Source organism: Callospermophilus lateralis, chromosome 7, assembly GCF_048772815.1.
Source record: "Callospermophilus lateralis isolate mCalLat2 chromosome 7, mCalLat2.hap1, whole genome shotgun sequence".
In the NCBI taxonomy this organism is placed as follows: domain Eukaryota; kingdom Metazoa; phylum Chordata; class Mammalia; order Rodentia; family Sciuridae; genus Callospermophilus; species Callospermophilus lateralis.
Genome location: NC_135311.1, coordinates 63,961,754 through 63,989,024, shown reverse-complemented (window position 1 = coordinate 63,989,024; position 27,271 = coordinate 63,961,754). Strand labels below are relative to the sequence as shown.

The following is a 27,271-nucleotide window of genomic DNA, read 5'->3' as shown; positions in this document are numbered from 1 at the left end:
CCCTCTAGCCCCTCCGGTTTTCACAGCACTTCTAACACTCACAAATATAGCATTGCTATTGGCATCAGTCGCTCCCTTTAACTGAGGTGTTGGTGTTCAAGAAGATCCTAGGTAAATGAAAACATCATTTCTCTGTGAAGCATCTTCAAAGGTTCTTCTAGAATCCACTGTCCCTTGACCTACATCTTGTGTGTCTTCTTCTTTGGAATCTCTCAGGAACTCCAAGCTCTACTCTTGGATTCTGGTTTCTTGGTAAGATTACTTTTAGTCATATTTTTCCTAAATGGACCTCCTCCCTCCTTTTGGTTCTTAGTCATCACAACAAAGGAAGTTACTAGAAATCCACTTGGCCCTGTCCATTTCAACCAAGCCATACTCACAGACGAAACCTAAAGCATGCTTCACCTTGCTGCCCAATTTAGCTAATTCCCAAGCAAGGCAATATGCTGTCTTGATGCCTTGTTTGCAGATCCATCTGTTCTCCACCCTAAATATACTAAACCAATGGCTTCAGAGATGTTACATAACAGCTATTTCATCAGTTTTTTGGCTAGTGACCTCATATACTCCAGTACAATGTAGCTCCCAGATAAAATGTAATATATCCTAAACTGAATATGTCATCAAGTGCAAAAGGTAAAGAATGTCAATACATCAGGAACAATCAATTTGTTATTGTTGTTTTTAAAGCAGCAACCATCAAACAAAACCCTCAACCAATGTTTTTGAAGTAAGAGTATCTGTAGACATTTCTAGATAACAATGTCATAGGATTCTTAATTCGTGGTACTGTTTTTTTTTTTCCCTGCATTTTCTTTTCTTCTATTGAAGACCTACATTGTCAGCTATTAGGATAACTTCAGAATAAAGTACTTTAAATCCAGTTATCTAAGTGGTATAATGATAGTTGTATAATAATAGTTTTTTTCAATGCTATGAAATGTGGCATTCTCCTGAATGAACTTAAAATCAGCTTTGAAAACCAAATATTTTCCAATTTTTACAAGCAATTACTTCCCAATCCACTGGCAAGCATGCCTCAGGCAGCCACCCCTATATAAATATGCAGTTAGAAAGATAAACACTCATTAAAGTCACTAGTGGTAGCATTGTTTCTCAGAGGGTTCAGCAATATTTGTTCAGTGGGTAGATAAAGAAAGAGATTAGTAATGTTTCCATTGGGCCCTACTTCTTCCTAAAGCCAGCCAGGCATCTCTGTAGGAGAAAGGCAGCAAGCATTATAGGTGTGTGTTTCAGAAATGCCTTAGGATATCTTTCTACTTCAAGAGCAAACCAAGCTCCTCATTGGTTTCATGCAAAGCCACCCATTTTTTTAGGGGCGACATTTTTGCTAACAATAAGTCAGACCTCCAATATAGTGGGAGTACATTTATACAAAGAATTTTGTATTTAAACATGTTAGTAGAGCTTAAATATTTACTCATTAAACTGAGAATGATTTGGGTAGGCACTCTGATCTAATTTCATAGGGTTGGCAGAGATTTTAAAGCCTTCGATCTACTGGTTAATGCAAAAAGAGCCCTGGCTGAGGTTCCAATCCAGTTAGGCCAATGGCTAACCTGTGACCTTTGGAAAACTGGCTGGGCTTTCCTTATAAAATAAAGGTGAATAGAGTCGATGGGCTTTAATATGCCTCTGCCTCTGGTAATTATGAAATTCTCTTGGGAAAAATAGACCTGATTTATCATTTTACAGGGTTTTTGTGAGGTGCAAAGAATAAAACATACCAGTTAGGAGTAGCTGTATTTACTTTCTTTTCTAGTCAGCATTTGGTGAAAGAGATGAAAGAAAAACAGTAGCAGAAAATATTCACCCCCCTCCACTTTAAAGAAGGAAGGAAACAATTTAAGGCTCTAGAGTTATTTATGGTTCATTCAGATAAAGATTTGGTGAAGTAATTAAACTTGGCTTGTGTTCGTATGTTGATTATGAGCAACTAATGTAAAATCATTGTCAAACAAAGCAATATGGTTCTCTTATCTGATTAAAATATTCAAAACGTTGACAAACTAATCTTTTTAAAAGATAAATCTAGTGTTTGACATATGTAATGTTATTTCATTGATTGATTAATCTAAGTCGTTTTCCAGGCACTGGAGATAGAACCAAGCAGTCAAGAGGACTTCATAGGGCTTCCCCTTTGTGAGGCAGTGGCTTAGATTCTCAGTACCCCAGAAAACTAAATAAAGATTCCGTGTGTCCATCCAAAACTAAAATTACAAAAAAGAACAGTAATTTTGGATGAAGGCTCTCGCCTTCTTCTGGTAAGTGGGAGTTATCCTTGAGGGAGTTATCACAGAGGGCAGATGACACAAGGATAACTCCCATGACATCCATGAAGTGAGAACAGGGTTCCTTTGGGTCAAATGACTTGTTCCAGGCCCAGCAGTAGCTAGGACGTAGGTGGTTGGATTTTTTTCTTGACTCAAATACACATAAAGAATGTACCCCCGGTAGTCAGTAGGCCTCTAATTTGGGAAGCAGAGCAGTATTAACTGCAGGCCCATTTTATCTTTTCTCGTTCTCAGGAAGGGTGTCCAGGCCACCGTGACTTTAGGCAAATGAGGGGCATGGGAGCTTACTTTGGACACAATCCTGGACTGCTCCAGATATGGAAACCTCCAGCCAGAAGTTTAGGATGAGTGTCACACTAGTGAGAGGAAGTAAAGAATACATAAATAACTAGTGACACTATATCAAGTCATAGAGGGGTAAGTGCTATGGCAAAAATTAAAGCAGAATAAGGGAGATAAGGAGTATCAAAAAGGACAGTGCTGTTTTCTACGAAACCCTATTGCTGATATGGACCATTTGAGGAAAGTTAGAATGGAGCAAGAGACAAATCACAGAAATAAATGTGTGGGAGAAACCCATTCCAGGCAGAGGGAACAGCAGATATCCGGGGAAGACCAAGAAGGACAAAGTGTAAGACGTAGAATAAAAGGAGTAATTTCCCCCACCATCTTTTTCTAAGAAAAGTGTGGCCAAATTTACCTTCATGATAATGTTAATTTTCATAAAGGTCAGGCAGAAATTCTTTTATTGAGGGACTGGGAGTGTAGCTCAGTGTAGAGTGCTTGCATAGCATGCCCAAGCTCCTGGATTTGAGCCCTAGCACCACACACACACACACACACACACACACACAAATTCTTCATTGAACTTCTTTGGTCTGTGCCTCAGTTTTCATTTGTAAAATGGGCATGATAATAATATTTCATAAGGGTGTTGTAAGGACTATTTAACTTTACTAAATGTTAAGTATAATTAAGACAGTGTGTAACACAGAGTTAAACCATGATGTCTAGTTATTATAACTGACAAATCATTATCATCTCTTTATTTACAGCAGTTTCAGTAATTGCATTTTTAAGGCCAATATTGTTGTTTTTTTTTTTTTTTTTTGCACTGACCATTAATTATTAGGGGAGTTTCCTTACACATGTTGTTAGGCTATTAGGTAGGGCTATGATATGGTGTGGCTCAAGCACTCAGGCTTATGTCATCAAAAGTTCTACACGAAAGTTTAAAATAATATAAAATATAATACCTTGATAATAATGGTAATATCTAAATCTAGTCATAAAATGATTATATTATATCCATATTCTCACTTAAGTTTTTCTTTCTTTTTACTAGTCCATCTTACTCAGTTTCCTTTCCTCGTGACAGCAAGGAATCCTTGCATGTTTGCAATGTCTTTCATATTCATTTTCAGCATGTGGACTGAATTGATTCCTTGTTTCTCAATTACAACCATCATGGAATCAAGATTAATAACCTGCTTGGTGAGTTTTGTCCACTTTGGAATCCGGAGGCTTTGTAATCATTGTGGCCTGTTGGACTCTTTGTCGTTCTTTCTAAATGCTCCAGCAGTGAGGTCAAGGACAGCAGCAGTCCGGGAGCCTGGCTGCCTTTGGGGAACTCCTGCCTACCTCATTATTTCTTCCCCTTGTCCAGACATTTGTTTATTCCTGGTTGAGGAGAAGCTGAGAGTGGATTTAAAGTTCCCTGATATATCTTCTGTGCTTAGAAGAATGCCTGACACATTGGAGGTACTCAATGAACATTTGTGGAATGAATAAAAACAGGATAAGCCTGGTGGACAGTGTTGTACCCTCCTAAACAGACTGCCATTAAAGTGAGGCTGAGAAGGATGAGCACCTGTCCATTGAGAGGCTAGACTCCCACCTCTACTGCCCATGTGGAACATGCACCTTCATGATCAGCCTGTGATATCTGGGACCACCTTTGCTTTAGGCATGAGGTTTATGTGGCCTTTGCATTTGGTTCCATGAATTATAACTAACTTGAGCATAGCTTATAGTAAAAAAATAAATAAGTGCAAACTGGAAGAATTTTTATTCTCAGATTTACTGAATTGATTCCTTGTTTCTCAACAGCAACATTCTTTCAGAAAATACTTAGTGAGGGCTCATTCTGTATCAGACTGGATAATGTAGTACTGCAGAACTTCAAATCTACATAGTAAATACCACCAAATAGCTAGGTGCAGTGGCATGCACCTGTAATCCCAGCTACTTGAGGAACTGAGGCCGGAGGATGGCTTGCCTTCACAAGTTACATTGCAAGACCCTATCTTAAAACAGAACAAAACACATTACCAAATAAACTTGGCCCAGTACCATGATACCATAAGAATAATATCCTATGTACAATATGATCGCAAATAGGATACTTAATTTTCAGAGGGGAGAAGAGAAAGGTTTCAGAGTAAAAGTGGTATTCTTTATCATGAAAGGAATGAAGAAACATATGAATGGGCAGAGTGGTTATGTATTAATACATGCTATAAATATAAAATAGTGATACTGCAACATCTGCTATATATGTTTTATTATTATCCCGTTATGCCTCTGATTTCTCATTTATCTGTTATTTCCTGCTCTCTAAAGCCATAACCACGAGCTACTTTAATGGAGAAACAATGGTTAAAAAACAAGCAAACACACACACACACACACACACACACACAGAGCCAGTTGGTTTTAAAAATAATTCAGGGGGCTGGGATTGTACTTCAGTGGTAGAGTGCTTGCCTATCACATGTGAGGCACTAGGTTTGATCCTCAGCACCACATAAAAACAAAATGAAGGTATTGTGTTCATCTGCCACTAAAAAAATATTTAAAAAATAATTCTGGGCAAGTTCTTGGACACTTTCAGAGGGTTTGGTGGCAGTATTAACAGCTTATTCCTTATTCCTTTCTTTGCAAAGAAACTGCCAGATAGCAGATTTTTCACAGTCATTCTTTGTCAATTAATACTTTAATTTTATTGTAAAAATGAACTACCATATTTCTCTGGAAATGTTTTCAAGTATCATATGTCCTCTTATTAATAAAGAAGAAAGAGAATATGGCAGATGTCTCATATATTTTGAAAAAGATTCAAGGGAAGGATGAGGTTGAATGACTTTTTCAAATACCCTTTACATAATTTTGCTCATTTGTCAGCGAATATTCATGGTCTGTCTGTTACGTGTCAGCATAGACAATAGGAAAAATATTCTTGGTAGAGCTATTAAGTGTAACTAATATGTACAGTACTTTATTCAGTACAAACACTGTGCTTTTTACCTTCCATATATAATGTGTGATCCAACATCTAGATAAATGCTTTAATTGTGGTTGTTCATTCTCCCCCCACTATGTTAATGAGACCCATTTATCAGCAGCATTTAATGGTAAGAAGAAGTTGCAAGGTTAAATCGACATGTAATCAACTAGTATTTATTGAGCATTTCCATGTGTCCAGTTACCGTGTGTACATAATAACTTATGTTTTCAGGTAGTTTTTTGAAAATGACAATCAGCTGAAGAAAGAAAAAGCGGGGAAGTTTTAAAGTTAGGCACAAAATGTATGTTTTCAGAAGGCAAAAGGAGGGAAAAAGTAGTTCCATAAAAGAAGTTGAGGACAAGAGTCCTGAAAAGTAATTTATAGTGTCCGCCTGAGAAATGTCCAATTAAACGAGGACGGAAGATTTGCTCCCTACTGGAATGTGCAAAAGGTGATTTTTCCCTAACTCGTCCCGTTTCCCAGCTGCAGCCCCTGCGTCCCGGGACCAAGAGGACTGGGTGAGGCGCAGCTGACAGCCTGTGCCCCGCGAGCCAGCGGTCACCCCCACCTGCTGCCCGCTCCGGCCACGCCCCCACGAGCGCCGGCCAATGGCGGGACTCCGGGGGGCGGGCGGTGCGCGGCGGGGGCGGTGCGTCCGCGGCCAGCGCGGTCGTGGCGGTGGCTGCAGGGGCGGCGGCGGCTTGGCCGGGCGTCTGCGGGCCGTGCGTGGGGGATGGGGACGGCGAGCTCCAGCCCTCGGCGGCGGCGGCGGCGGCCGTGAGCGTTGGGCGGGCGTCCGCGTCCGGGACGCGGGATGGAGCGCCGCGGTGAGTGTGGGACGGCGGTGTTCGCTCTGGCGCCGGACCGGGTTCGGGACTGCGGAGCCGGCCGCCGGCCAGTAGCTGTCCGGGGTCGGGGCGGCCACGCGGTGGCCCGGGGCCGAGGCGGCTGCGGGCGGGGCGGGGTCCTCCGGGAGTATCGATCCCGGGCGAGGGCGCCCACGAGCGGGACGTCACGAGCGGGCGCTGTGGGAACGTTGCGGACCTCGGTGAGCAGCCGGAGTGGGGCGACACCGCGGGAACCGCGGGCGAGACTGGCGAGCGGACTTTACTTTTCCTTCTTGGTTTTCTGGTCTTCATGTCCGTCTTTCCCAGTGGGATTTTTTTTTTTTTTTTTTTGAAGTTTGGTGACATTTCCTGAAATTTCATTCTGTCTAGTACAAAGGCTGAGGTAAAGAAACACACCCCGTGTTCCATATTTACTTTTTCTTAACACACTTCACCTCTTCTAGGCCTTGGTTGTTTACTACTTTGGGTGGGGAGGGGGGGCTAAAGGTGCAGGAACACTCTCCTTCCCTTTCTTTCTGAGTGATGCATCTCTATTGTACCCCTTTTCTGCCCTTCCCTTGTTACTGTCCCTTCTGTTTCTATTCACCTTTTCCCAACCATGGCCCCAGGGCAAGTCGTGTGCTTTGCAAAATTGGAATTGATAAGCTGGGAGATTGCAGCTACTACAGGGAGAGCACGTCCCTTTGAGTTTGTTGCCCTGGTTGTCTTCAGGACCCCGTCCGTGATCAAAAATCTGGTATTCCAGAGGCTGTCTGGGTTCTGTGGAAACCAAGTGGACCACGACTCTCCTTGTCTTTGAGTCAGACAAGTGCCAGATTTATCTCATTTTTTCACTACTCCTCCTCCCAGGATGGGATTCTACTCTTGAGTTGTTTGGATCTTTGACATCCACTGAGTTCTTTGGATTTTCTGGAGGAAGGGAGGAGCATTAGGTGTTTTGTGAATGTTCCAAGACCATTCAAAACAGCAGGCAACTTTTTGTTCTATAGCTATCTTTTCCTCTTTGGATTAACTTTACCTCCTTATTGACTTTGGGAGTAGGGGTCTCTCTCTTCATGAAAAAGAATTCAAAATTAGATGGAAGGTGAGTATTTAGGATGAGTAAATAAATCACAGCACATTATAGATGTATATCTTAGAGATTTAGATCCTTTTTTCCCCCCAGTGATTTCTTTAGGCACTTTGCCAGAAATGCCTACTTAGAAATGCTTCCTTATTGTAAGAACTGTGCAAGTGAGGAACAGTGACACTTAAGCCTCATTAGGTTTACAATACATATAGCTCTGGTCTCATGATTTTGATAAGACTTTTTAAGAGTGAATTTGAAGAAAGCAAGATAAGCCCAGGTAGAAAAGTTTCAGTCCCCAAGTTGGCAGGATACCGAACTTTGGCTGAGATGAAGAAATCACTATTCAGTGAATGTATGGTCACTCCAGCTCCCTCCACCTCCCTAAAATAGAACAACCATCTCAGTTATCAGCACCTTCACCTCCCAGCTGTGAAAGCCCTTGACCTAGGAATGTGGGCTTTTACAAGAGTTCTTGGTCCCAGTGGGTTAGTACTGTTGAATAGAGATTATTCCCAGGAGGTATCCTGGAAGGATTTTCTTTCCTGTCCATGGTAATTTTTTCAGCATTCACTCTGAAAATTTAGCAGGATTTCACTTTATGCTAGACAGAGTCCCTGTAGAATCTTTCCGTTTATTGAGTGGCAGTATACAATAACCAAAAACTAGAGCCCAAGGCATAATGTGGGTTACCCGATAGAAGTATGAGCAATCCCCTATGGAAAAGTACAGGCATGATTATTTTCATTGGAGGGGATGAAAAGGCATTTTGAAAGAAATGATGTTTTTGTGTGAGCTTGAAGGTAAAGAGTAACTTTAATAAGCACAGAAGGTAAGGAGTCCTTCCTGTGCAGAATTGCTGATTATCTCTAATGTATACCAGGATGTCATTGATCCAGCTTAGATGTTTCTGCTTTGAAGCATTGAGGGTTATTTTGTTTGCCATTTACTTTAATTTCGTATTCACTTCCAGCATGGTAATGAGCCACACATATAAAGACGTATTTATGTGTGTAACAAAACAAGGGGGTTTAAGAAGGTTAGGAGCACAATCTGATCTTTTTTTTTTTTTTGGAAGGTGGTATGCGCTTTAATATTGTCTTTATTATTATGGTTGTAAGTAAATGAGCCACCTTGTTCATAGAGCAGATATTCTGCAATAATACCTCGCTAGATAAGAATTTTATTTTTCTTGAAGAATGTTTCAGGTTGTGTTGCTGAGAAAGTTTTCAAGTGTCACAGTCTTCCTTTTTATATTTTATTTTTTGTGGTGCTGTAGGTTGAACCAGGGCTTTAAGCATGCTAGGCAAGCACTCTGCCACTGAACTACACTCCCAGCCCCTACAGTCTTCCTTTTAAAGGAAGAGGTGGAAGCTAATTAATATGTTTTTAGAAGTATTAGGGAAGGGTAAGCCATGGCTGGGAGCTGATGATGGTGACCACAGTAAAAGCAAACTGATAGCATGTACCACACCAATTGCTTGCTTTTGTGAGAGTGTTACACGTTTTGCCTCCTTTAGTTGTCCCAACAGATCCTTGTTTTTTTTTTTTTTTTAACTCATTTCTCACATAGGCAAATTAAAGTTAAAGACCGGCGCAAGAACACTGAGTAGTAATTGTCAAGAGTGAAGAACTAAACCCAAGCGCCTTTGTTCCAGAATGTGTGCTCTTGATGGCTTAAGTCTGTGGACTTGCCTCTGTCCCTGCCCGGCTCCTGCCAACCCTGATTGTAATTCTTACTCCACTTGGGCTCTCCTCACTCCCCTTGAGGTGTTTTTGAGGATTTCAGTGGTGTGTTTTTCTCCTCACCTTTGTCTTTGAATTTATAAGGGGTGTTTTGTTTATGGGCTCCTCAAGCTCAGTGGTTTTGTCTCAATTCTATTTTGGATGGGTTTTGAGGTTTGATGGCTTCAATTTAATTTTTTTTTTCTTCGAAGGGATGAGGTCAAGTCTGAGATGGTTCAAGGTTGAACCCTAATGCCTGATGAAACTGTGCCTTTGTTTATTTGTTCACATTCTTTCTCAGGAGGGAATTTGCCTCTTACCTTTTCAGAGGACAGTATTTTACCTGCGAAAGGCAAGAGCTAAGCACTCCTTCCCTTCTGTCTCCATGACTGTCTCTTGTCTGTCATATGTCTTTTGTCTGTTGTTACTAGGCCTTTGGGGAGGGGCTGGAGTGGTGGTGGTGATGGTGGTTCTCTCTTTCCTGCTGTATTTAAGTCCAGGATGGGGAACATGCTCTTTGCCATTGGGTAGTTTTGGCTGGTCTGAGACAAGCCTTGCCTGCCAGGAATGCTAGACATTTTGGAGGCGTGGGAGGCTGGGCAGCTTCCTCTTTTTTAAGCATGCTGGGTTCAAACCATACAGGAATGAAGTGTATGTGTGTATGCCTTCCTTTGGAAATTGTTTACATGTTATTGATAAAACACTGCCTGTTCTTTTTGTGGGGGGGTGTGTTTTGTTGTTTTGCTATGTTACTGGAAATTTAACCCAGGGGCACTTTACCACTGAGCTCCAGCCTTTTTTATTTTTTTAATTTGCTGAATTGCCGAGGCTGTCTTGGAGGTTGCCATCTTCCTGCCTCATCCTCTCAAGTAGCTGGAATTGCAGGTGTGTGCCACTGCATTAGACTTGGGAGTGCGTTTAAAAATGTAATTAAAGACCTTCAGAACTCTTCCGATTTTTTTTAGCATCTTTAAATAGATTCTTACCATATCAGAAATTGTGCTAAAATAGCAGATTTCTGAAACATCTGCAGTTTTTCCTGTAGTGGAAATAGTAAGAATGGGTCCTATTAAATACAGATACTTGAGAACGATTCATTTCACACTTCAAGTAGTCCAGTGCCTAAAATAAAATACTTCTATAATGTGCATTTTTGGGGTTGTATGTGCATGGAATAGGGGATATTGATTGACACAGGTTACTGAAGTGTTGGAAAAGCCACTTGAGAGACAGGAAGTTTGTATATAACTTTCTTTCTTCCTTTCTTTCATTGCCCCCCTCCCCCGACTTTCAGTGCTTGGGATCAACCCAGGGCCTGCCACATGCTAGGCAAGCACTTTGCCACTGAGCTACTCCCACCCTGTGTCCATGTTTCTAATTTATATTACTTAGAATTTAGAATAAACAGAGAAAGTAGTTTTACATGGTGATTTTCTTTTTACATACATTACTCACTTATCATATAATTTTCTACAAAATTATATGATAAGTGAGTAATGTATGTTTTTAATGTCTATGGTTCAGAGTTGGAAGAAATGTTATAAGAATTAGAGTTCAACCATCTATTTACACAGTTCAAACTTCATTTGGAAGGCTTTTAGTAGGTTTTCATGAAGTCAGTTAAATCTCTGGAATTGCTTCTTGCTCACAATCTACAGATGTAGTGAAGTCACATTTATTACTTAAGTGTGTTGAAAAACAATAAAACACTGCAAGTAATTATGACTAACAGTTATTGAGTCTTCATGATGAACCAGGTGCTATGCTAAGTACTTTTCATGCATTAGCACCCAACTTAATTAAATTACTAGCTGCAATCTGTTATTAACTACATTTTATGTCACCTCTCACTAGACATATCCATTTTGTTATGTAGGAAAATGAAAAGTGCCTTGTAAGTAGTATATTAATGATCATGGAAAAGTGTATATTGTCTAAACTTTATTTGTCATAGTTCAGTTATTACAACTTGGCTTATATTTGTATTCTAAACATTTTTTCAGTTGTAATATTAATGTTTCCATTTTCCAGTTTTAAATGTGAAAAGTAGTAGAAACACAGAATTAGAACATTAATCATAATATTGGCTAGAGGTAGAATATAATCCTTTTTAGTGCCCCTTGTGTGAGTGGGAGGGGGAGAGAGAGAACAGATTTCTCTGTCTTGTATAAACATTTTCAAGTATTTTATTTTATTTTTTTTTTACAACTTTGGGTTACTGATTTGACACAGTTACTTAAGTACATTCTTTTTACTCAGGTGAAATGTTTTATTTGAAACTTGTGATATATCTTTAATTTTTTAAAACATGTTTACCAATAACAGTGACTAGTTACCTGATTTACTAAATTTAAAAGCTGCCAGAGGTAAACAATGACTTTAAGTAAACTGCAAAAGTGATAAGATTTGTTGGGCTAATAGCTCTTCAGTTAGTGATTTGTGCAAGAGCTGCCCAAACAAGGCACTTGAATTTTTTGTTTTGTTTATTTCTGTTGATGGCAAAAGGTAGGTATAATTATACTACTAAAAAATCATCCTAGGCTCATTTTAGAAATTACATATTTAAGGATTAATATTAGATAGACTTGAAACTAGTTGAAGTGTAAAATTCTATTCTTAAATAATTTAGAATTAACAAAAGAATATTGGATAAAGGAACTTAAAAAGCTATAATTAGAAGGAACAGAATAGAAATATAACTTTTATTTCAATTTTATGTAATTTTGCCTTTACTCAGCTTCATGTCCTTTTTTAAAAAAGAGATAGATTTTTTTTTGAAAAAAAATTTCTCTTTGAAATATTGCAAAAACCTAGAGTTATTTTGGTGTCTGTAAAAGTCAGCTGTAACTTTATTAATTTATATCCATTGTTTCTGCAAAAGCATTATTCATTGATTAACAACCAAGACAAGGTCTTAATTTCCTTAAGATTCTAGTCTTAATGGTAAGATTTGAATTATCTATTTGGGCTGTGGTAAATGCAGTGATGAACAGTGTAGGATGCTCTAGGTCATCTCTAGGGGTTCTGTTCTAGTTTGGTGATGGTGATTATGGGGCCATGGGAGTAGTGCAGGAGAGTTTCTCTGAGGAAGTGATCTTTGGGTAAGATCAGAGTAAGTGAGTGAAAGAGAAGAAGGAATATTGCAGGCAAATGGATCTGCATGTAGACTGGACCCTGATGTGAACAGTAGGTATTTTTTAAGCTATAATGTCATGACCCCCGCTACATGTATAAAGACAATTTAGTGAGTTGCAACCAGCATTTATAAAAATAAAATGGAATAGAATGAAAAAAATCTATATCTCATAGATCCTTAGCTAGAATATGTTTTATGAAAGACAAATAGATCTTACACATACCACACACCAACATTACATACTAATGTATCTATACTGGTCATGATGTTTCATACTGTGGGTGAAAGTAAACAAATACTGTTAGAAGAAGGAAAAAGAGATGTTTATGGCAGGAGTGTTGAAAGCCAGGAGTGTGACTTCAGATAACATTGCAGGACCAGGCAAGAGCCACCATGTCTCACTTTGAGCCTCACAGAGTACGACATTTTTTCACTTGTCCTTTGGAAGGTTTGAGCAGAGAAATGACACCATGAGATTTATGTTTGAAAAGTTTACTCGCTACATTTATAATGGGACAAGAATGGTTGTGGAACGATCATTAGGAAATTAGTGCAGTAGCTCAGACAAGAAATGACAATTCACTAGTGTGGGAGAGGCAGAAATAGAACGGGATAGACTAGAGAACTGTAATCCCAGGGAGAAACCAAATCTGTGGAATTGGGCATGGTGTAATAGTACATGGTACAGTAATGTATTTTAACAAATGATGAAAACATTACATAAAACTCTGTACTGTGAATTCATTTTGAAAGTATCCAAATATTTAAGACAAAATATTTGAAAAATCTTTTAATGATCATGCTTGGGCTAATTCCTCAAGTTGTTTCCTTTTTGATTTCAAGAAATTTAAAATAGTTGGGGATTTTATTCTGGAAAGTTAAAATAAGGGTGAAGAAAAAATTCCTCAAGATTCTCTAGAGTCCCAGTGGGCTAGGATTAGATGTTTTAACACAGAAATTTCTAAATTTTGTGATGCCTTTTAATCTTCTCAGAAACCTGAGTATGAATTGTATAAGTCACACATCTGGAAAACACTAGAGCCAAGATTCAAATCTATTTTTTTTTTTTTTTATAATTCTAAACATTGCCTTTTCACTATTCCATCGTTAAATTACCAGAAATATTTCTCTGATAACATGACATTTATTTGTACAGTCAGGATACATCAGATTAGGGGACATCCTTAGAACTTGTTTTCAACAAAAAAATGTTCTTCATGAAACTTAATAACCCAGAATGTCAGCGTGTATGTGTACATGTATATATATCACTAGAAAAAATAACTGTAATTAAACTACTTTTATGTGCTCAATGGATACTTACATACTACTGTCTTATTTAATTCTGTAAAATAAGCTTCTGAGGTAGGTGTTGTCAGGATGTTTTGCTGATTTTATAAATAAGCATACTAAAGTGAAGAGATGATTAACAGCTTCTAAGGGCATATAGTAAATAATGGAAGAGGATTTTAAAAACGTTTCTTTTTTCAGAGTCCATATTTCACCTTTATTTTTGAAGGTGATATTATAGAGGGAAGATGTGACCTACTAAGTCATGTTTCAGAACAATTTTTACAATTAAAAATATTATGTACCTTAGGAATTAAGAGGAAGTTAAAGCAGATCTAGATTTAACTCAAGAGTTCATCATTTATCAGTTGAGAGCATAGACATATTTTTAAACCTCTAAACCTCAGGTTCCTCACTTGTGAAATGAAAAGAATGATAGTTTCCATATTGGGCATTGTCAGGATTATGGACACTTAATGAATGGAAGCTATTATTCATAGTATAGAGTTTTATTCATTTGTTTTTAAAATTGAAAACAGGAGACTAAGGTGGACTGTGGGCAATTTGTGAAACTCTAATGTTTTCTTGGCTGATGTAGTATTTGTGTTTCTCTCTCTCTCTTTTTTTTTTTTTTTTTGTTTCTTGCCCCCTTAAGGATTTCAGTTTTTCTGATTGTTAAATGAGAGGATGCTTGCTCACAAACAGAAAAAGGCAAAGAAAAAACGTGTTTGGGCATCAGGCCAACTCTCTACTGATGTTACAACTTCTGAAATGGGGCTCAAGTCCATAAGTTCCAACTCCAGTTTTGATCCGGACTACATCAAGGAGTTGGTGAATGATATCAGGAAGTTCTCCCATGTGTTAATATATTTGAAAGAAGCTATTTTTTCAGGTTTGTCAACTGTTTTCTCTTAGCATTCTTACTGGATAGGTTGTAAAATTTTAAATGCCACCCACCCTACAGATAAGTGTGTACACAATGGTAGAAACAGGTTATTATTCTGCTTTAGTTATTTTAATCATACCTCTAAATGTTTGATGTTTACAATGTAAATGAACCATTTTGTAGCCAAATAATTTGTGCAGTTGGGGAATGATATTGGCCAAACTATATTGTTATATGCATGTATGGATATGTAACTACAAATCCCACCACTATGTACAAATGTAATGCACCAATAAGAATAATGAGGAAAAAATGAACAGAAGCAAAAGAAAATTTGAAAAATAAACAATGATGCAGTATATAATAATTTTGGTAAGGGTGGGCAAACAAGAGTACCAAAAAGGAAAAATAAGTCTTTGGTTTCTCTCAGTTTGGTCTAGGATAATTTGAAACCACTGGAATCTAAACCTTCTTGTTAAAGACAATACAGCACATTGATTGGTCATTAATAAGCAAACTAATGTTTACAATGTAGATTTTTGATGCTTTGGCCTTAATTCAGCTTTCCACATTATTGGCAACTTTTAAATGACTGTATTTGAATGAATTTTCTTCCCCAATATTCAAACTTAATTTTGTTTTGCTGATTTGTAATCTCTTCTTAGATTAAGGGATAATCACAGAATTTGTCTAGTTAGAAATAAAGAATTATATGTCTCTGACTTCATCTTAGTACCTAAGTCTTCTTTTAGTGTTTATTTAATATCCAAATTTGATGTCAGTGATAATTAATAGTTGAGACAGCTCCTGTTCTTTTGTGATAAGTAGCAGTTCATTTTCATGTTCATTATGTTATGTTATAGAAAGTGTAGATTACACTTCACTTTTATTGTATTTATATGACACTTCTTGGGCCTTCATAGAAATGTGTGAGATTTCAACAAATCATTTATGTTAAATGGTTATTTTCTGATATGCATTTTGACAACCAGAATCTAAAACCACATCTCATGCTTATACTAAATTTAAGAGTATATTTCTAACCTAATTATAATGTTCAAGTTGAAGTTCCCCAAATAACTGAACTAGAACTGAAGCCTCCAAAAAAATTAAAAAATTATTTTTTTCTGGCATTGAGCCTTGAGCTCAGGGCCTCAGGCATGCAAGGCAAGTACTCTACCACTGAACAACCTCCCCAGTCCCAAAGTCTCAGAATTTTAGTTTTTTGAATTTTCCTTAAAGCAACAGTCATATATCATTCTTTTGAGATTATGTTAAAAAATATATATATATATGGTTTTTATACTGGGTTTTTTTCCGGGATACCAGAGATTGAATCCAGGGGCACTGAACCACTAAGTCACATTTCCAGTCCCCTCTCCCCCATTTTTCTTCTATTATTTATTTTGAGATAGGGTCTCACTAAGTTTCTTAAGGCCTCACTAAGTTGCCTCACTAAACTTTGAACTTGAGATCCTCTTGCCAGGGCTCCGTGGAGATTACAGGCATGTCTTTGCACCTGGCTCCAGAGTATGTAAATATTATTAGAAAGAAGTTGCTCACACTCCTGTTAATTTCAGTAGGTTGATTTTGAAGTCTAAAATGGATGATTAAATTGTGGTAAAGGTAACTTGTTATGGAAAATATCCTAAATATATTAAGGATTATACTAGTAACAAATTCCTTATTGAAATGATACATCTGCCATTTATTTTAAAGATCATAGTTTTGTAGTAAAGATTTGTTCTTAACTGGATTATTTATTTAAAATTTATTTTTAAGTTTGTAAACAGTAAATTTTATTCTCTTTGTCATACAGTTCGTTAGTGGGTTAATTTTTAAGGTGAAATTTAAAATGATATATTTACTGACAAATCATTTACCTCAATTTAGGGTAGAACATGATGTTATTTAATGTATCAATGGAAGTACATTTTTAATAATATAAATAAGATTTTTAGTTAGGATTTCTGTTTGTTCTTTATTTTCCTTAGGAGTTTTATATCCTTTAAAATCCTCATTTTACATAGATACGCCTGCCTTGTTTAACAGATTTTAAATGGTGGTAATTTAAAACAAAGTGAACCACTCCTTATTGGCAAAAAAAAAATTATGAGTTTTAATTTATGAATAGACAATTCAGAGAATAGGAAAGAAGAGGATTGGAAGCCAATCCACATGAAAAAAGAGAAAAATAGTAATAAGATACAGAAGGAGACTACCCCTTCAGATAAAAGGATATATAGGGAAACAAATTTATTCATTGAAGTTTAAGTTTAAAAATTTGTATGGACATTATCCTTTTAATAATAAGCATACCAGTGCTTTAACTTAAATAACAGATGTGTCACTAATAATTGAAAAAATATAAAAAATATATAAAAATATAAATTAATTTTTTAAAAATTATTTTTTAGTTATAGGTGGACACAATATTTTATATTTATGTGGTGCTGAGGATTGAGCCCAGTGCCTTATGCATGCTAGGCAAGTGCTCCACCTCTGAGCCCCAGCCCCAGCCCATAAATTAATTTTTAAAAACCTATAAAAACAATTTTTTGATAACCCACTCTCATACTGGTAAGATTGATTTTAATGCTTGGTTTTTCAGGCATTTTGAAAGATACATGTATCCCCTGTCAATATGAATTTTGAATTTAATAAGAATTTGTTTTATCTGTCTTTGGAAGATTATTATCCAAATCTGAAAATTACTATTTAGTTAATTTGAGTGGCTGGAACCTTTTTGTTTTGTTTTCCTTAAGCAAGGAAGTATATATAAATATATAAATGAATCTCATTATAAAAGATGAGGAGAATGCTTTATAATAATATGCTTGTGTTTAAGCCTGAGTGTGATTTTCAGCTTCTTGGAGTATCAGAATAAATAAATACATAAATATTCTTATTTACTTAATAGAGTTATTATAAGGATCACATATAGTCTTCAAGCAAGCAGTTAAAATGTTTAAAATGCTATAACACTTTTAGGTCGTATTATTACGACCTAAAAGTGTTATAGCACTATATTTCTATAGACTTGAAACATGTGAATTGAGAACTATTCCTGGACTTCTGTAGTTACCACTACAGCAATAAACGGTGGTCAGACAGCAAAGAGCTGTTTCACTGTTCTTTATTGGAGTGAAGGAACCTTGTCAGTATTTTGCCAGCAACTTTGCCAGTACTTTGTCTTTTGCCTTCAGATTTCTGGCATTGTTTATTACCTTTTAATTCATATCTGTTAGCTGCTAAAGAATTGAAAAGTTAGCCTTGAAGAATAAAAAATGTGGATAGACAAGTCACCTTTTGGTCTAGTCAGAATACCCTTTTTAATGTATAGTTTAATTATAATGAGGCAGTAATGTGCAAATTCACTTGACTATTGCCTCAGGTGTTTAATCCTACTGTTGAGGCTAGACTTAGATAAGTATCTTTTTGATTGGTTTATGGTCATATTTTCATTTACCCAAGTGAGTCATAGAAATGATCATTCCCTACCCAAAAATCTAAAATGCAAAACTTTTTGAGTACCATGGCAGTAGAAAAAAAAAAGTTTCTTGATTGTAGAGCATTTTGAATTTTCAGACTAGGAATGCTGAACTGTTAAACTCTGTGCAAATATTCCAAAACCTGAAAAATTCCAAAATCTAAAATATTTCTGGTTCCAAGAATTTTAGATAAGGGATACTGAATCTTGTACGTGGTGCTTTTCATTTTATGTGATAAATTCATATGCAAAGAAATTTATTCATTTGGTACCCATAAAGGCGAGTACTTTTAGCCACATTTTCCCAATGAGATGTATAACTAAGATTGTATGATATTTGTCAGCTTCTTTTTGCTGATAAATATTGGCCTTATTTGGGGTCCCAGAGGTCATTAATACAGAATGGTATATTCTTTCCAAGCGATTGCACCTGCCTTACATGGCAGGCACTCTATAAAAGCACTGCTCAGTTTTCATTATTTCACTAGCTAATTCTGTACGTTGTAGGGATTATCTAAATTTGCACTGTCTGATATGGTAGCCATTAGGTATACATGACTGTTTAAATTTAATTAAAGTAAAAAACTTCTCAGTTATAGTAGCCGCCTTTTACATGCTCAGTAGTACATGTTGCTGGTGGTTACCATATTAAAGAGTAAAGATACAGAAAATTTCCGTTCAAAAATTTCTGTTGGATAGTGCTGATGTAGACATTTGGTTTTTATAATTATTGAGACTACTGAGATGAGTTCTTGCATTATAAATATATATTTTTTATTTCTATAGCATTTTTTTAAAACCTAGAAAAGTTGTTTGATAACAATTAGCAAATGTTTAAGTTTTTTACAATAGAAACAAAAGTCTGTTTGGAATCCCCTTCCTTGGGTTGGTTTTGGAGTGTGTAACTTTCATTCCCTTTTTTATTTGAACAAGCAGATAATTTTCTAGTTAGGGAGGCTGAGGTTGTGGCTCAGTGGTAGAGTGCTCACCTTGTATGTGGAAGGTACTGGGTTTGATCCTCAGCACCACATAAAAAAATAAAGATATTATGTCCATCTACAACGAAAAAAATATTTTTAAAATTTTTTTTAGCTAGATTATTTAGTGGTTAATTGGTAGTAAAGGATAGCAGGAAAAACTCTCCCAGAGAATCATATTATCCAGGTTCTAGACCTAGTTCTGCTACTGCTTTGGAATATGTCTTAAGTCATTTAATCATTTGTTAAGAATAAGTTACTTGGACCAGGTTCTGTCAGCCTTACAATTTTGTAAATTAGAATTTGATTCAACTTGGAGATTTTATATATCATTTTGAATACTTTTCAGTTTGAAATTGAAAAACATTAGCTAAATACTTGTTTTCAAATTATGAAACACATATTATAGGGTATCCCCTTTTTTTCCCCAGACTCTAGAATGTTTTTATGACTTTTCTGGTGAAAATTTTTCACAAATTTTCCCATTATAGCTATCTGTGAGAGATCTGAAGACTATGAAATTACTCCACTCTTACTTTGATAGGATAAGTAGTTTGGTGATTCTCTTTCCACTACTAAGTGCAGGGTAAGATTGCCCTGTAGTCTTATTCATGTAGCAGATATAGAATTTGAAGTTTTATATCTCTATCCATTGTTATTAAGGTACATTATGAATAATTACAGGGATAAATCTATATCTTATATGAAAGCACTGAAAGTATTCACCCATGCATAAATACCTTCTGTTTAATTATAATACTGTAGATTAATGTATGTGCAGTGTAAGTACTAATTCAGGTTTATGGTTGCTCCCTGAGGAATAATGTCTTCTGAATTTCAAATAACAGATTTATAAATGTACTTCTAGCTTATTCAGTAGTTTAAAAGTATACCTTTGTGACATATCTTCCCATTTCCAGATATAGTATCATTCAAGGAGGTCCAAAATCTGTGAATTTTAAAGGTGCAAGTCTTTTTAATTAGGCTTGAAGGAATAGTGCAAAATACCTCATTTTTTTGCTACTCATTGCTTGAAAGCGTTAAGTGCCATTATAAAATGTTAGATGGAGAAAACCAGTCTAATACTTCTTATAGGTTTTTCGTTTCGATTATGTAATGGTATTTTAAAATGGATTTTAGTGAAAGTTTACTGTTATAATTATGTGCCTTATTTTTCTGCTTTGTTGTTTGGTTTTGGTTTGTCTTTTAAATAGGCAAGAATGGAAGATAAAAATTTATCATCAGTTTCAGATAAATTAGTTAAGTTCATGAATTTTTAAAAGTGCCTTCTAATTTTAAGAGCTTATTTTAGTTTGTAAAACCATAATTTATTTTATAATGATAGCTTCTGATGAATTTTAGATCCTAGATTTTATAGAACTGTAATTAGAAGTAGTATGTTAACTTTTGAAAGCAAATTTTATTGAATAGTAGGAGTTAAATGAAAAGCTTAATACCATTAGCTGTTCTGTTATGAGAGATTCTGCATGAATTTGCACTTTTAATTACTTGTCTTGTATATTAACTAAATACCCCTACCCCCCTGTGAATGTGCAGTAAGTTAGGTATTTTTTTTCCCAGACAAATTTCAGTGTGTGTTAATTTTACCTCACTGATTTAATTTTAGTCTCACAGTGTGCCACAAGTTTTGTGGGATATTAGGAAAATTAAATTGCTAGTCCCATATGTTGTGCTGTGTTCTAGAAGTCATCCTCTTTAGAAGTGATTTCTGACAGGTATCACTTAAGAGAAATGAATGTGAATGTTATTAGGTTATGACTTAGAGACAAAAAGAGATGAAATGAATCTTTGAAGAGTGAAGTATGAAGTACAGGTAGCTCATTTATTACACCTCTACCAGTTCATAGGAGATTGTAGTACTCTTCTGTGCTTGCCTAGAATGGTTTACATAATTTATTACTATACATAGTAACAACTGTCATAGTTATTGGAAGTTAAAGTCTGTTAAATCAAATATGCAGAATATCTTGTCATTAAGCTTTAACTTCTTTAGCCATGTGGCAATGTATTATAGTGAGTAAGAACACAAACTTTAGAGCCAGAATACCTGAGGTTGTAATCTTCATTACTCCTACTTGCTAGTTAGCTCTAACCTTTGTGCCTGGGTTTCTACATCTGTTAAAAAGAGATAACAGTATCTACATCACTGGATTTAGTTTAGAGCAAGTGTTTTGAAGTGTCAAACCAGTTATTGTTTTTACAGTTCACAGGTAAGTAGATAAAGCTACTATTCCTAGAGTTTCATTTCCTATAAATTCAAAAGTTATTATAGTAAAACATAGGAGTTTCCTAGTGATGAGTTATGATGCTTTTTTCCTCCTTGTTCTTTTCATTGCGCTCCCTAGTTAGGTTAAGCTGAATTAACAAAACTGATTTTAAGATTATTGTCAATTTTTTAAAATAAAGGAAAACCCAATGGTTTTTTAAAATTTATTTACTTAAGCATTTCCATGAAATGTTTGTAATATAAACAGTGTGGTATTGTGTTAATGCATGAGAACCCCAAAATAGAGCTGGCTGATCTGTTTTCACTTGATAAGCTGCATGAAGCAGAAAATAAATGGCACAAATAGGCAAAGCAATAATTAAAAGTCAGGTTACCATATTACAGGGGTAGTATATACTTTTTTACTGTTCTAGATAATTGGTGTTAAAACTTTGGTTGGATTTTCTTATATTCACATCTTATATTCACAATACTTTTGTGGAATTAATTAAACTTTATTACATTTACAGTGTGGCCACTGTGACTTTAAAAATTATCCTGTATTAGTTATAGAACAAAATTAAATACTATAAGTTGACAGGCATAGAAGTATTTTTATAAGATATATGTGTAATGACTATTTCCAAGTAACTTATTTAGATTTCATATGTAAAATGAAATTGGAACTCTAATGTTTCTTTTTCATTAACTAAAACATTGAGACTTATAAATATGTTTGTTGCTCATTTTACCTGAGACACATCTGTTTTCAAAGATACTTAGTTTGAATGGCTTATAGATTTGCTAGTAATAATCATTATTTGTATATTAAGACTATAAACAATTTCATCTCTATTAATTTATTTGGTATTCACAACAACCTTATAAAGTAAAACAGGTATTCTTATCAATTCTCTCTTACTATTAATGAATCTAAGATTAGAGAAGCCAAGAGTTTTATTTATAATCATTTCAAGGCAGTGGTAGATCAAGGATTGGAACCGATATGTCTTAATCAATCTTTTGTTTTCTAACACCAAGCACACTTTATTCAGTATTGGGAAAGAACAGTTACTGCTTTTGCTTTCATTGTGTGACTGCTTTGTTTTATTTTGTAGTGGCAGGCCAGGGGATATTTACTTTTGATGAACAAACTGTTTAAACTCCTTAAAACTTTTTTTAAAAGTTATATTTTTAGTAAGAGGCTTTTTGCTTCTTTTTTTAATATTTTGCTTTTTAGTTATAGTTGGATACAATACCTTTATTTTATTTTTATATGGTGCTGAGGATCAAACCCAGGGCCCCTCACGTGGTAGGTGAGCGTTCTACCGCTGAGCCACAACTGCAGCCCCAGCTTTTTGCTTCTTTAAAGATAATTTGAGGTAGTTTTATTCTGTGGGGAAAATGGAACCTTTTTTTTCTTCTTTTAACTTTTTATGGCACAAATGGTTGAGGGCTTGCTAATTTATGAAGTCCCAGGTGAAATTTACCAGGGTATACTCATGTCCTAGTAGTCAACCCTTCTGCCCAAATATATAGAAAAGTTTATGATTCTGTGATTAACATTTTATTTAGTTGACATATTCATTGCCGTTGATTTATAGGCTTCAGAAATATGTTTAATCATAGAAATTCGAATTATTTGTAGTGCAATTTATTTGTCTTCCTGAAATGTTTCTAAATAACTTAGTTATTGTTTTTTAGAAAGTTACTTTGGACCAACTTCAATATCTTTTTATAATGACTTCTTGTACGGAAAAACGGAATTTCAATTTGGTATTTTTGCCGCAGTTATTGGACTGTTTTGCAGTAATTTTTTAAGAAAACTTATAGCAGGAATTCTCAAGACATCTGTTAAAAAAATTACTGAGGATTCCAAAGAGTTTTCACTTGTGTATTTTGTATCTATTACATATTACCTACTATATTAGAAATTAAAACTGAGACAATTTAAAAATATTTAATAATTTGAAATATGTGGATGTCCGTATACTTGATTTCCTTGACTCTGAGAAGGCCAGAATTTATGACCCTAGTTTATTTAGACATTTAGGTCATTAGTATTTTGTAGTTCTTCCTTAATAGCCTATACTAATTGGTGGTGGTTGTTGACAATTATTTAAAATAAAGCTCTTTTTGCCCTGAGATTTCAAAATACAACAATATATTCTTGAATATTTCTCAAGTATATTAATATCTGTTGATTTTATTGTGAATATTAGAAATGACTAGCTTTTTTCTCTTTGAGATTATTAGTCAGCTTTGGGTCATTACATAAGATATAAAAATACATAAGATATATATATATATATATATATATATGTGTGTGTGTGTGTGTGTGTGTGTGTGTGTGTATGTATATGTGTATATACATATATAAAGAAAAATTTATTTTGGTTTACAGTTCATTATCAATTAACACCCCCATGGTTTGGGGCCTGTGGAGAGGCAGCACATGATTGTAGGAAAAAACGGAATTTCAATTTGGTATTTTTTGCTGACAGTTATTGGAGTGTTTTGCAGTAATTTTTAAGAAGACTTATATGATAGAACAAATCGAGCTACAGAACAAGAGGAGAAGAGAAATGGAATGGACTGGGGTCTCAAAGTCTCCTTTAAGGACATATCCCCAGTGATCAGGCCCTTCCTTCATCACAAGATTTCATCACTTTTTAATAGTGCCATGCTGAGAACCAGTATGGGCCTTTGGGGAATATTTCGCATCTATACTATTGCACTACCATAGATTAGGTTTCAAAAAGAATGTAGTACAATTCTCTGTGATGCTCATCACTCAACCTTGGTTTTGGTAAGTATCCAGAGGTATTAGCATAGACTAGCTTCATAGTATAAAGAAGAGACTTGTGCAAAACTGGGATAACATAGGAAGTCTGGAGTGTTTTTACAGTTTTTCCTTACAACTATCAAGTTGTATTATTTTCTCAGAAGTTTGTTTTATTTCAGTGCTACTGGATTCTGTTTCAGAATCCAACCTTTATAACCTATATCTTCTGTTGCTTAAGATAATAGGAACTGCAGATATTTATAGAGGGCTTACTATGTTCCAGCAACTGTTCTAAGTGCTTTATGTGTTTTAACTCATTTAATCTCACAACTCTATGAAGTGACCCTCTTTGTCTTCTCTTTATAGGCAAGGAAAGTAGGCACAGAGAGATTAAGTAACTTGCCCAAGTTTCTCAGCCATGGAGGTAGAATTTGAAGTCAGGGAGTCTGGTTCCAAAGGCTATCCTTTTTAACCACTATGCTATATTGGCTTAACTAAGTAAACTTAACACCCACAATTACCAAACCGTTGTTTATTTAATTAATATAGTTCATTAAGTTGTATATTCATATTTGTCCTAAGGATTAAAAATTATAAGTGATTTTTAAAAATTAGGTTTATGGAGAAAATGCCAGCTGTACATAAAATTCCTAAAATCTCTGACTGGCTTTTATTTCATTTTTAAAACAGACTTTGCTTTTTAGAACAGTTTTAGATACACAGAAAAATTGAGACAGTATATGGAGTTTCCATATAATCCTATGTCCAGTTTGCCTTAACTTCGTAAGAATTAATGAACCAATATTTGACAGTAACCAATAATAATGCTACCTTATTGTTGAACAAAGTCCATAGTTTATTCAGATTTTATAGATTTCCCCAAATGCCCTTTTTTGTCTTCTAGAATCCTATTACAGTACATTTAATGGTCATGTCTCCTTAAGGTCTCCCTGTCTCTTAAGTTTCTCAGACTTTCCTCATTTTTGGTAAGGAAAGTTTCAAGGAGTACTGGCTATATACTATGTCGCATGTCCTTTGGTTAGAATTTTCTGATGTTCTCATGATTAGACCGAGGTTGTGAAATATTGGAAGAGAGATTACAAATGTACAGTGTTTTTTTCATCCTATCATCTCAAGGGTACTTGCTACCAAAATGATTTATTATTGTTGTTAACCTTGATTAACTGTCTTATGTGGTGTTTGTCACCTTCTACACAGTGAAATTACTGCTTTTATCCTCCCATGCATATTGTACTCTTTGGAAGAAATCACTATGCATACCTCTCTGAGGGCAAAGTATCTACATAAAGTATTTAGTATTCTTGTACACAAGAGGTTTGTTTCTTCTCATTTACTAATCTGTTCATTCATTTATATTAATATGAATGTATGGATTTTTTTTTTATACTTTAGGTATAAAGTCAGTACTATTTATTCCTCCAGTTGTTATAGCTTTGGCAGAGGGAACCTTTTCAGTTGACTTTTGTACACCTTTGAAATACCCTCTTCACTTTTTAAAGTTTTTTATTGATGTATTATAACTATACATAATAGTGGGGATTCATTATGCCATATTTGTACATGCACATAACATCATTGATCCCTATCGTTCTCCAATACCCTCCCTTCCCCTTCTCTCCTCCTTCTCCTGATCTGCGGACCCTACTAATCTTTTTATTATTATTATTTCAATTAGTACATTATAATTATACATATAAGCAAGATTCATTGTGGTATATTTGTACATGAACATAGCATAATTTGATAGATTTTGTTGCCTGATACTTCTCCATACTCTCTTCTCTTTGCTCCCTCCCGCTTTCTTACTTTCTAGCACTATATGATGCTTTTGACTCAACTTGTATATATCCTGCCCCTGTCCTACAATTAGTCATTTCTTAAATGAGTTCTGATTCCTTTTATTGGAGAATGGTTCAGGAACCAAGACCGGTGTGCTAGTTATGCTTGTTGCTACTGGGGTGGCATTTGTTTATAGACTCTCTTGGCTGATAGCAGAGAAATACATATGTCTGTGCTGATCCATGTGCCCATATATACATATCCATAAATATCCTATGTGTAACCATTTATATCAAGCCAAACATCAGTTCTTACTGAAGTTTCCAACTTTAATGCATCACAACCTGGAAAATTATAGTTTCCTCCTCCTGTTTATTTCTAAATTCCACTGTAACAGTGAGATGAGATGCCTGTCTTCCACCATGTTATCCATTTATTCATTTGTTCAGTTCTAGTGTACATGTGTAATGGTGTCAGTTATAAACCCAAATTCCCACTGAAAAAATTTCAATTGGAGTACAGTACTCAAGAGTATTTCCTTTGCCTTTAGTCTTACTTATTTAATCTACTTACTTCCAGAGTTAATTAAGCTAATACTTAATCTCATTTTTTTTTAAATTTTCCCCTGTCAATAAAATTTGATAGATGAATGAATCAGATTTTTTTCCTGGAAGGCCCTGTTTTCTCTCTTGCTTCTAGTACTATGTGGACCACTTTTTTTTGTTTCTCTCTGAATATTCTTTGCCCTGATATGCCCAGCTCTTTATCTTGTTTTCCTGGCACCTCCACCCATTGCTCCTCTTGTTCTACACATTTATTTCACTTTTGATAGTGCTCTTAATAAATGGAATATTTTATGGATTATGTTGAAATATTTTTATTTTTTATGCTATAGATAGCTTTTCATTCTGGTATCTTCCAACATTTCTGTAAAATGAATAATTTGTTTAGTGATTATCTTCCAACATTTCTGAAAACATAAATATACATTTAATTATAATACTACATTTTAAAAATTATTTTTGGTTTTTAAGCTGAACTATTTCAGTAGGAAGGCAGTATAACATTAAGAGCATATATTCTGGAATTATATATGTTGACTTTAAATTCTGGCTCCACAGTTTGGTAAACTTAGGTGACCCTCAGTTCTCTCATCTGTACAATGGAGAATTGATAGCTAATAAGGTCATGAACATTAAATGGGACAATATATCTTTTAAGCATTTTTAAGTGTGCCTAGCACAAACTGAGCATTTAAATAAATATTAACCATTATTAAATGCTAATGCTGTGTAAGGAAAGGAGAATCATACTATGTTTAAGATGGTTATTTTTTCAAACTTCTGAAGATTACTTCAGAGTCCTAAAGGTAGGTTTATAATACATATTGGTTTGCCTGGAATGATAATCCACAATATGCCTGTTATGCTAGCATGATTA

The 27,271-nt window shown here is 35.3% G+C and overlaps 1 protein-coding gene across 1 annotated transcript in view; it reads left to right on the top strand.

The window, feature by feature from the left end:
- Positions 1 to 6,294: 6,294 nt before the first annotated feature.
- The window catches only part of LOC143405136 (rho GTPase-activating protein 29-like), a 60,790-nt gene continuing 39,813 nt past the window's right edge, over positions 6,295 to 27,271 (top strand). Inside the window, exons 1-2 of the mRNA XM_076863490.1 lie at positions 6,295 to 6,428; positions 14,322 to 14,558. Coding sequence (XP_076719605.1) covers positions 14,354 to 14,558 — 205 coding nt within the window. The 5' untranslated portion in view covers positions 6,295 to 6,428; positions 14,322 to 14,353. The remainder of the gene's footprint in view (positions 6,429 to 14,321; positions 14,559 to 27,271) is intronic.